The sequence below is a fragment of the Clarias gariepinus genome, chromosome 23 (assembly GCF_024256425.1).
Source record: "Clarias gariepinus isolate MV-2021 ecotype Netherlands chromosome 23, CGAR_prim_01v2, whole genome shotgun sequence".
NCBI classification, from domain to species: Eukaryota; Metazoa; Chordata; class Actinopteri; order Siluriformes; family Clariidae; genus Clarias; species Clarias gariepinus.
In genome coordinates this window covers 4,413,083-4,424,215 of record NC_071122.1, presented here as the reverse complement: position 1 = coordinate 4,424,215, position 11,133 = coordinate 4,413,083, and the positions used below count along the sequence as shown (strand labels likewise).

The 11,133-nt window shown below is 40.9% G+C and overlaps 1 protein-coding gene across 4 annotated transcripts; it reads right to left on the bottom strand.

Annotated features, from left to right (window-relative positions):
- Positions 1–7,480, bottom strand: dnajc14 (DnaJ (Hsp40) homolog, subfamily C, member 14). Of its 4 annotated transcripts, none has more exons than XM_053484512.1 (9): positions 7,414–7,480; positions 5,939–5,978; positions 4,731–5,840; positions 4,543–4,641; positions 4,309–4,415; positions 4,088–4,207; positions 3,764–3,924; positions 3,566–3,668; positions 1–3,103 (listed from the first exon to the last, which is right to left on the bottom strand). In XM_053484512.1, exons 3-9 carry the CDS (start codon positions 5,751–5,753, stop codon positions 2,830–2,832), a joined length of 1,887 nt encoding a protein of 628 aa, XP_053340487.1. In that variant the 5' UTR covers positions 5,754–5,840; positions 5,939–5,978; positions 7,414–7,480; the 3' UTR covers positions 1–2,829. The 4 variants fall into 4 exon arrangements, with proteins under 4 accessions (XP_053340487.1, XP_053340486.1, XP_053340488.1 ...); XM_053484511.1 differs by having other exon boundaries at positions 7,309–7,442; XM_053484513.1 differs by lacking the exon at positions 7,414–7,480 and adding an exon at positions 6,931–6,949.
- Positions 7,481–11,133: the final 3,653 nt, after the last annotated feature.

Here is an 11,133-nt window from a genome sequence, read left to right as displayed (position 1 = left end):
AAGAAGCAGCATGGCAACCGGATGAAATAAACCTTCAAGACTCCAAAAGTGTCCTGCACCATTGATTTATTATTATTATTACTATAATGATTGTCTGAGTGTTTTTTTTTTTTTTTATAATTCTATAAATCTTTTTGCATATGGGTTTAATTCACTTATTGTTCTGGGGCGTCCCGGGGTCCGGGTACAGAGCGGCTCGATCAGGAGCGCCGCGTACACACTGATATAAAGTAAAGTGTTCACACATACTGCCGTCAGAGCAAATTAAACTTTATATGAAATGAATTGACTTTCATATTAATTAAAAAAAATTTTTTTACAAACACTGTGCAATGTCAAAGATTTAAAAAAAATCCAGCTACAACTCGACAGCCAAGCAAAAAAAAAAAAAAACCTGGACGATAATCAGCCCCAGAGTCGGGATTAAACACGTGCAAATATTATGACTTTCCATCCGTATCCTCAGATGCATTCGATTCGCACAATACTGTACCACCATGACAGGCGTTAATGCATCAGTGAAGGCGGAGCTTAACATTGTGACGTCATAACCACCAGCCATTTGTTTTAAAAGCTTTCTTAAACTCCATATGAAACTTATGCTGTTTAGATCGCTTGGTCTGTACGCTGCAGGGGTAGTGCCAAGAATATAAAGGTGACTTCAATACCAACATTTTCAGTGATATTTATATGTATATGTATAGTGTATCTGGGCATCAGGACGCGATGAATCTCCAGCAGACAAAAATGCAAAGATGCAGAGGAACAAAATATACATATTGTGTGTGTGTGTGTGTGTGTCTCATAGACAAAAAGATTTGCTTCATTTGCTTAAGGCTAATCAATCTGGAGACAGCTTCCGCACAATGCATCACAGTATTAAAACAAAGTCACATGCCCTGTTAGAGCGTGGATTGTGTGTGTGCGTGTGTGAGAAAAAGAGACTCCAATGTCACTGTCTAATGAGACTCGGTGCGAGGATCATGTTTGTGTTTTTTCCTTCTCTTCTCTCTCAGGATGCATTAACATCACTGACAGCTTTGGAGAATATGTAAGTGTGTGTGTTTGTAAACGATGGAAATAATTTTGTTTGCACTTAAATGCATTTAATCACATGACATTTCTGTGCATATTTACTCTCTCTGTCAAAGCTTAATTGTTTTTTAAATTGTGCCATGTGCATGTTTTTTTTGGGTTTGTTAAGAGTTTAAATGTGTGTGTAAATGTGCAGATAATCATGATGCAGTTTTCTAAGTGGTTTGGGCCAAAAAAGGAAAAAGAAGAAGAAAAAAAAACGTCCACAATGTCCCTTTTCACCTAAACACAGTCATTCAGCCAAGACGAGTCCAGTTTTGATGACGTTTCACTTTCTTCAGCCAACAACATGCTCTAGTACACAAAACAACACTCCAGCTCTAGTTAGTCTTTGTATTCAGCACCGTTTCCAGTTCTCACTCATGTAAGATAAAGCGGAAACAGACTTGCACTACTTTTTGGAGTAGTTTAAATTAACCTTGTGTTAGTCTTTTGTGAGCATGGCATATCAGCTGATCTGTTTTACATACCATACATACGAATCAGGAACCAAAAACAGGATGGAACTTGAGCGTGGCTAACAGGTGACGTGGACCTGTGATGGACCTGACCCAAGAGGGCATGGCTCCTCTCTCTGGCATCTTTACCTTATTCACATTCCATCTGCAAACCCGTGCTCCTGAGATTCTCTGTACGGCTTTTATACTAAGGGGAAAATTTAACAACACCACCTAGGTGTAAAGGTAGGCCAGATTCAAGTAAGAACAGCGTGTTGTAGATACTGCTGTTTAAGTTACTGAGGTTTCAATAACTGAAATAAAAGTTAGAAATATTTTTAATATTTTCAATTTTAAATAAAACTGGTTGGAACAGTGACTTTTATTTTAATCTGTTGTTCATTATCTAATCCCTTTGTACATTTAGTCTTTGTAATCGATCCATGGCACAAAAAGGCTCAATCCTCGTTAATTAATTTTAATTAAATATTAATTTCCCGCTTTTATGGCGCTTTCATTAGAGTCAAAGGTCAAGTGTTAGTCAAGTGATAAGTTTGTGGCCTGTTTGTGTGGGCACTGAATAAAGATACAAATTTCACACACCATCACATGGCTTGGCTGATTGACTACATTTACAGCAAGTAAGAAATTGTGGATTTCTTTTTCCTAAAAACTTATTGGTATTTATAACCCAATAATAAATCGGTCCTCACAGAGGCTTTAGGACATTTCTTTGCACCTTACATCTAACCTCTGCTTCCAATACGAGGCAAAACTCGGACAAAATATGACAGCTATCACAAAATAAATTCAAGTATAAATGAACCTGAAAGACTATGGACGATCATTACGGTGATATTATAAGCTGTGTGTGGCGTCCCGCCCTTGCCAACCATCTGATCATCCCTGAGGTGTCTTCATGGCCGATTGTTAAGAATAATCATAATAAAAAATTCAATGAGAAAACCATGCTATTGTCTACTAGCATGACGGACAGCAAAATAAACAAACAAACAAACAACAAAAAAAAAAAAGCCATGAGTGATTTTTTTCTGCATGGATGGACTCCCAGTAAAAAAACAAACAAACAAAAAAACCCACTTTGATATTGTTTAATTTTCTTCTGCTAACCATCATCTTCTCCGAGTTCCTGTTGGCACGGAGACGATCTCGCGCGCAATCACAGACCCCTCCGTTCTTTCCCTCGACCTGTGTGTTGTCTGTCGAGAACAGAACGCAGGTGCCACCGCAGTCCGATGTTCTCCTCTGTGGGCGTCGCAGCTCATAGTGCCGGCGCTCAGCGCTGAAAAGGCTTACGTGCTTTCTTTCTCCTGCGTTGTCCTTTAGCGCCCTCGCTCCAGCTTTCGCTCGTCTCTCCTCGCTGGGTAAAAAAGCTGGACTGAGGAGGCGGTCCCGGGCCAGCCCCACTGGGGTGATTTGGGGTTGGTCCTGGTGAGAAAAATCCACCGTTTGACGAGGCATCGCTGCCCGGCGCCCCCTGGAAAATACGGGTGAAGAAATCGTGCAGGTCGGAAGGAGAGCCTGGAGTTGGGGTATGGCCTGAGGGAGATCTGAGAGAAAGAACGAGAGAGAGAGAGAGAGAAGTGACTTTGCTTATTTATATAAACCAGTGAATTAGACTGACTGGTAAAAAAGGGGGGCCGTGGTGTTGCTGATCATTTAAATAAGTCATGTCCTCTACACCTGACTGGCTAAGTGAAGGAGGTGTGGCCTGTGTTTCTAATTGTCAGAAGGAGGTGTGGCCAGAGTGTTTCCCTCTCAGCAAAGTATCCATTGCAGAAAAGAAGGTGTGGCCTGAGTGTCTCTCTACCAATAAAGGAGGTGTGTCCTGTGTGTCTATCCGAGTTGTGGCCTTGATGTCTCTATCTAAGTAAAGGAGGTGTGGCCTCCTGTCTGTCATTCCCAGTAGTGTGCCACTTCAAACACAGACTGTTGTGCTTCATTAAACCTCTGGCTGCTTTAAATGCCTGTGTCTGATACTAACGTTATTCTGAAATATAAAGGTGGGTTACCTGTGCCGGCCTGAGTTGCTGTTACTCTTGGAACCAAAAGAGATGTGATAGGGGACGCGGTGTGTGTCGGGGGAGATTCCTATTCTCTGACAACCCGCCCATTCTGTATGAGGACACAAATTAACAAAACTCAATACAAAAAAAAAAAGCAATTAGATATGAACTTTATTTATCCCGGGGGAGGCATTAGACAAATACCAGTGATGTCATAGACTTTGCCGTCCATAAAGGCGAAGTAGGTGATCTTCAGCCCGAGCATGCTGGACTCGGCCCACAGGTCACCCTCCTCAGCACCGTGCCGTTTACTACACTCAGCACAGAAACGCGCTTCATGTGGCTCACGGTCCATCTCAAACCTCCTGAAAGGAAAAAGCCCAGACAGAGTGAGCGAATACACATGCAGAGTTAGCATGCTGATCTCGCTAACATTTATGATCTGACTGATAATCAGGATTCTGTGTTTAACTATCTTCAATCTAATTTCTAAGCGCTGTTGCATAATTCTCATTAAAAATGGCATACTTGTGTTTGCCCTCACACTTGGTGCACATCATGGTGTTCATGGCCTCCTTCAGGTCATCCTGCAGCTTCGTCAGGAACTCGTTCATCGACTTGGAGAGCTCTGACGCTGCCATCCGCTTCCTGTTTGGTCCCCCGTTAAAAAAATTGATCACACTGTGGTGTTAGTGATGTGACAAACGTCTTGAACCAAGTGGCTGTCATTTTATAAAAAGCGCACTCACAGCTCATACTCGCGCCGAGTCTCTGGGTTGCTCACGATGTCCCATGCTGCTCGCAGGACTTTAAAAGCCTCGCCGGCTCGAGGGTGTTTGTTTTTGTCTGGATGGACCTAAATGTACAGCAGCGGGTAGAAGAAATTATTTTATATACACATGACACCTCTAACAAGAGTGTTACTACAAAGCCACGCCTCTTAATCGCCGCGTCTGACAGGCGACAAGTCACTTTGTATTCACCTGTACAGCCAGCTGTCTATAGGCCCTCTTCAGCTCCAACTCTGTGGCGTGTGTGTTCACACCCAGTACGTTAAAAGGGTCCAGCTCATCTTCAGGAATCTGCATGAGACAGATTTATTTCTATTATCAATTCTGAGCATAAAGAAAATAAAACAAATAATCAGCAAATAATCATACAAGCTCATGACCTGTGCCAAAGCCAGCAGTCTCTCAAGCTCCTGTCCAGGCTGACTCCGCTCCATCCTGGATGGAGACTCTGGATTCACCGTCGCGTGTGTGGAGCTGCGTTTCCAAAGCCAACCTATAATCCTTTCTGTAAGTGCAACTCCTTTCTTCATTATCCAGCAGCTCTGAAGTCTGAGCCACCATCGCCTGCCTCGGTCTCCACCCAGCCTCTCCACAACGCTCCTCAGCACCACGGCGCTTAAGAACATCACGCTAGTAAAGAGGCTGAAAGCAGAAACTACCGCACGACGTGCAGAGCTCGTGGTTCTGTAAACCCAGCCCGCCAGAGCGGTACCTGAACTCCGGGTCCGTTCCACAATTCGTCTCAAATCCTGCTTCATTCCCGGGATGTCTGTGACCTTAAAGAGCATGAAGGCGCCAAGGTCATAAAGTGCAATCGCTCCGGATTCGACAACAACACCACAGTGGTGGGTCAGAGACACGATCAGGTCCACTACCATATGGATGCAGGAGATACTCCACGGGCTGACGGATTCTGACAGGAAATCTCGGAACGCGGCCAGGACCTGGAAGCCAGTTTGTCTTCTCAGGCGGCTCTGGTTATGATGGTGGTGATTCCTCCGCCGAATCTGCTTGTGTCTGCTTGCTCCAGACGAAGAGGAAAAGGACGAAGGCGACATCCAGGATGAAAACTGATCACCTGAGCCGCTTTTCCTCGACTTTCCTTTCTTCCCCCGAGATCCAGACACAACAGTGTTCCTACAACCGTCTTTTTCATCGTCTGCTTCATCAAACACCTCCTCCTCCTCCAGCTGATCTGTACCCCCATTGATTCTCGCATATCCGCTCTCTTCCTCTTGCTGTTTTGCGCCGTAGCACTCAGAGTTCGAATCCTCCTGCACCTCCTGAGATGTTTCCACTTCCTCTGACAGATTTGGAACATGCTCCTTAGATATGTCCACATTCGCTGATCCGTGGTCTGGACAAGTGCTCAAGTCTTCTGGATCAGCCATGACGTCGGTCATTCTCAAGAAGCCGAAACAAAGAGGGACTCAGGGGTCCGTCATTACCCGTCACACAGTCCACTAATCTCCAAGAGGATCAATAAACATCTGGCTCAGGGAAAGCACAGAACAATTTGGAATTGTTGTTCCTAAGCACTGCTTCACATGTTCAAGCAAAACGTATGTACAAATCGGTGGAAACTTACATTACTGATCCGGTCCATTATCAGATTTCCTCCATGGCTCCTGTAAAGCAGACAAAATAAAACTAGTCAATCATAAGTTTTAACAAAATGACATGGTTACTTTATATATCTTCTTCTTTGTCTTTGGCTGTTCCCTTTCAGAGGGCGCCACACATCTGCCTCCATCCAACCATATCCTCTGCATCTTCTTTTTTCACACCAAGTAACTTGATTGTCCTCTCCCACTGCCTCCATAAATCTTCTCTTTGGTCTTCCTTACTTTATATATATATATGGTCTCTATATATAGTATATTATAGTGTGTGTGTGTGTGTGTGTATATATATATATATACACACACACACACACACACACACACTATAATATACTATATATAGAGACCATAGAGAAAAAAAAATGGCTGAAATATTTCTATAAACCTTTTTTACGCCTTAGGTCAAGTCTATTTCTATCATTCAACACCACATCCTACATCTACGTAACACAGCAGTTTAATAAATCATTACACTTGTGCCGTTGCTTTTATAAAAAAAATAAATAACGTTTTACATTAGACTGCACAAAAAAAAAAATCCTGTTCTACCTTCTGCGGTCAAAACTTGTGGTTTTTAATCTGCTCACAACTTCACCTCTACTCAACATTTGATTTCATTTATGCTGCACGTTTAACTTCAGGCAAATATCCAAGTACTGCCAACGTTTCATTACATTCTGTCCTGCCAGTTTTGCAGCAGTGCTGTTACACATTCTGGCTGGACAGACATACAGACAGACAGACAGACAGATTTTTTTCCCTAAGACTTGTTTCAGGTCCTCCAATGTATGAAACTTAAAGATATTATTGAACGAGTTCCTACGGCACACACTTCTGTGTCTGGGAAACACACCTCTCTAGGGATCACATCACACACACACACACACACTGAGCAGGTTACAGTGCTGCTGCTGTGAACTGGCAATAATAAAACATGCAGTTAGACATATGAACACACCTATATTAGCATGCACGAAATGCTCGTCCTCGGGAGTATTTTATTTGTCCACCTCTCTCTCTTTCTCTCTCTCTCTCTTTCTCTCTCTGTCTGTCTTTAAATCCATTCCTCTCCCCCCTTTATGTCTCTTTTCCTTCTACTGCAGGTTTGGAATGTTATTGAGCTACATGCCAATCTCAGGTTGCTTTAATCCCAACAACAGCGTTTTTATTTTGTGCACCAAAATATTTCACGCTAAATGCACGGCTATTTACATTAATTGTCTTTAAAAATGAAAAGCAAACAACAACAACAACAACACCGAAGTGCCATGACAGGACTCCTGACTGTCCAGACATTACGACTTGTAGTTAGAAAAGCATTACCGAAAACACTTACGCTTTAGGACTGACATTCAAGCCAAACTTTTAGAAATATGCACTAAGATCTTCTTCTCGTACAGTTTCATAAAACCTCGAATTTTACACTTAGCCAACTCGCTACCTGACGTCGCTGCCCTTGTTGTTTCTCTTTTTTTTTCTTTCTCCACGCTATACACTTCCGGGTAAGGAGAACTACTTCCGGTTTGAGATGTAACACTTTCCGGGCTGTTAGAATAGAAAAAGTTTTAATAACAACAACAATAATGATAGTTGATGGATTTCCAACGTCAAAAAGCATCTTAAATGTGTGTGATAACAAATTAATATATAAATACGATAAATATAAATAATTAACATCACACACAACTATAGCCCTCAGAACTCTGTATTAATTATTACATATTTAAATATGGGATCTGCACCTAAAACCAGCTCATTTTTGCTGGCAAATGTGGTCCCATTAAAAATAATGAATTTATTATCCTTTTGGTAGAATTTTAAAAACTGTACAGACAGGGTCAGTTTTTTTAGGGAAACATCTTGTTATTCAGGGGTCTGGTGAACAGCTTAATGCCACAATTGTCATTTAGACCATATATATGGCGTATCCATATATACAGTACACACACACACGCACGCAGTATTTGGCCAAACCTTTTTATTCTTGAATTCAGGTGTTTCAATCAGGTCCCTTATGCCCAGTGAACAGCAATCCTAATGCTTCAGTACACCAAAACACGCTATGTTTCCAACTTTATGGTAACAGTTTGGGTAGGCCCGTTTCTATTCCAACATGACTGTGAATAAGTGCACAAAGCAAGGACTAGAATGAGTTCGGTGTGAAAGAACCTGACTGGCCCACACAGACCTGACCCTGACCTCCAGCCCATCAAGCACCTTTGGCATGAACTGGAATGGAGATTGTGAGCCAAGCCTGCTCACCCAACATTAGTGCCTGACCTCACAAGTGCTCGACAAAATGAATAGGCACACAAACCCACATAAACATTCCAAAATCTTGTGGACAGCCTGCCAAGAATAGTAGAAGCTGTTATAGCTTCGAAAAGTGGACCAACTCCATATTGAAGTACATGTATTGGGTACAACATTGTTGCAGGTTTGGCCAAAATACATCTTGTTAAGTAATGTGGACATGAGGAGCAGTTTGCACTACTGTCTTGCACCTCCAATGATGGAAATCAGAACTTGCCTCTGATCTGTGTGTTTTGGTGTGTGGACTCTTTGTGTTCCCCCTGTGCTTTTGCACTTTTCTCCAGTTACTCTTGTTTCCTCCCACAGTCTAGACATGCCCTGTTTATCTGATAGGTGTTTCTATATTGTCCATAGTGGATGATTGGGTGTGTGAGTGCACAATGGTGCTTGTGAACGCTTTAGAATTGTCTCCCGCTTGCATAAATCATCCTTTGATTTTTCATAAATCCTAAAAGTAGATAAAATAAGAAAACCTATTCGAACAAATGAGAAACATTGTAATATATTTAGTACGTATCCAATAATACACCTGTGTGTGGAATAAATATGTGAAGCTTTAGAATTCCCAGGGAAGATGAAATCAGAGTCAGGTGATTTCAGTCAATGGAATGACCATCATTATTAAAATCTGATCTTTATGACACGTGTGAATACGTAGCATGGCTTGAACATAGAATGTTTGTTAAATACAGCTTGTGTACACATGTAGAAAATCCCACACAGCTGTTTTCTTCACTGTCATGTGTGACACTCTGAGAGATAGCAGAGGAACCCAGGGCAACTTCTAAGCAACTAAAGATCCTTCCCACACATGATTAATGTTAACGTTCAATAGTTCACCAACAGGAGAATGATAATGTTGTACATGCCAGGTTGCAGAGAGAAAGCCACTGCTTTCTGACTACAGTTTTCTAAAGATCACACGGACAAGCCAAAAGCATACTAGAAAAATATTTGTGCATAAATAAGACTAAAATAAAACTTTTTGGCTTAAATTAGAAAGATTATATTTGAAAAAAGGAAAATACTGCATTCCAGAAATCAAACCTTTTTCCATCTGTGAAACATGAAGGTGATAGTACATGGTTTGGGCCTGTGTTGCTGCATCTGGGACAGGATGGCTTGCCATTATTGATGGAACTATGAATTATGAATGACACTAGCAAATTCTAAAGGAAAATTTTAGCACATCTGTCCTGATCTTAATCCTAAAAATGGACCTGAAGCAAGTAGGTCATGTGAGGCAAGCCACCAACATCCCAGAGATGAAGCTGATGTGCTGATCAATAGTTCCAGGGCTAGCACCATGGCCTCCCACCTCCAGGTTCCATTTCTGCCTTGAATCTGTGTGCGTTTTCAGGTCATGCTAGATACTGATATACAAGAATTACATACTTTGGAGACACACTGTGTTTTTGTATGATTTTTCTCAATAAATAAATTACAATAACCAAGTACAGTATTTTTGTCCCTTTCGTTTTTGAGTTCTATTCATCTGTTTTTAGAAAATCTAATGATCTTCTGGGTCATGTGCCCTGCGATGGCTTGGTGTTGACTACCTGGGATAGGCTACGACCCTGATTAGAGGATTAAGTCGTATAGATGATAAGTGAGTGAGTGACTAAGTGTTCTAGGTGAGATTTGTGCCCTACTGTAAGTAGGAAAGACTCCAGGCCCCCAGTAACCACACACATATTTTTTGTATGGAAAAAAAATATTAATATTTGTTAAAGAAGGACATCTCTAGTAATTATGATTGATTCTTTATGTATGCCAGAAGTGCCATACATACTGCACACACCTCAAATTAATACAAACTAACCTAGTCATTAGTATGTCACTGAGGTCAGTAATCCAGTTCAGACAGGATATTATGATATATTATTTGTGGTTGTTTCTATTAATCATTTTATAGATATTAAATACTAAACTACATAATAATGATAATAATTCCAGTCCCTTGCACATACTGAATTAAAAAAACTGCTTTAGAGGTACACAAGTACCTCTAAATGCATAATTTATTTCATTGTGCTACTTAATGCTACATTTTCCTGTATATTATCACTAATAACTGTAATAATAAAGAGTCAGTCCTGTATATAATAAGTACTGATTAAAAACAGACCTGCAGAGAGTTTACTGATCAGACATCTTATGACGTGTTTGTTAATGTTAACCCAATGTAGAAAGCAACAAAGTACAGGTAATGTGTTACACATTGCAACGACATTCATGAGAATAAGCGCATAAAATAAAGGAATGTAAAATACATTTTGTACAATATATAAAATCTTTATTTCATCTAAAGCTTAAAAGCGATTTATGAACACTATAGAAATCCTAGACGATGACTAAGAATAAAGAATATTTGGTTATACTTTTTAATGTTCTTGTCATTTATTCTATTACACTGCATTTTAATGTGTAAGTTAAAGTCCTGACATTCGCTATGTAAAATAATCACTACCACAGCATGTGAGACATGGGGTCTGTGGTGCAATGTGGTGTAGGTGTCTCTCGCTTTTTTGCAGCGGTGTAGGTGTCGTCTTATGTCCCTCTAATCGTTATTAAATAGCACTTCTGACGAACATCAGAATATTTTTCAGGTTATGTGACACATTATGAGTAATGTCCATGTGGGTTGACCCATAGACACACACACACCCACACCCACGCTCCCACACATCACCCTTTTACAGCTTTACATTTGACGTACAGTTAGACATGACCTAATAGGTAGTGAACAAGACACTCAAATATTCCACATACAGAATTATTATGTTTGTTGACACTTTAAAGTGCATTCACCATCCGTCCTGTGTCTTTGTCCTGGGATAAGACTTTC

Coding starts and splice junctions, on each gene's coding strand:
- dnajc14 (XM_053484512.1), bottom strand. CDS start 5,753: ATGACCGACGTCATGGCTGATCCAGAAGACTTGAGCACTTGTCCAGAC. Junction 3,925..4,087: donor AAGTGTGAGGGCAAACACAA/GTATGCCATTTT, acceptor TTTTCCTTTCAG/GAGGTTTGAGATGGACCGTG. Junction 3,669..3,763: donor CAAAGTCTATGACATCACTG/GTATTTGTCTAA, acceptor GTCCTCATACAG/AATGGGCGGGTTGTCAGAGA.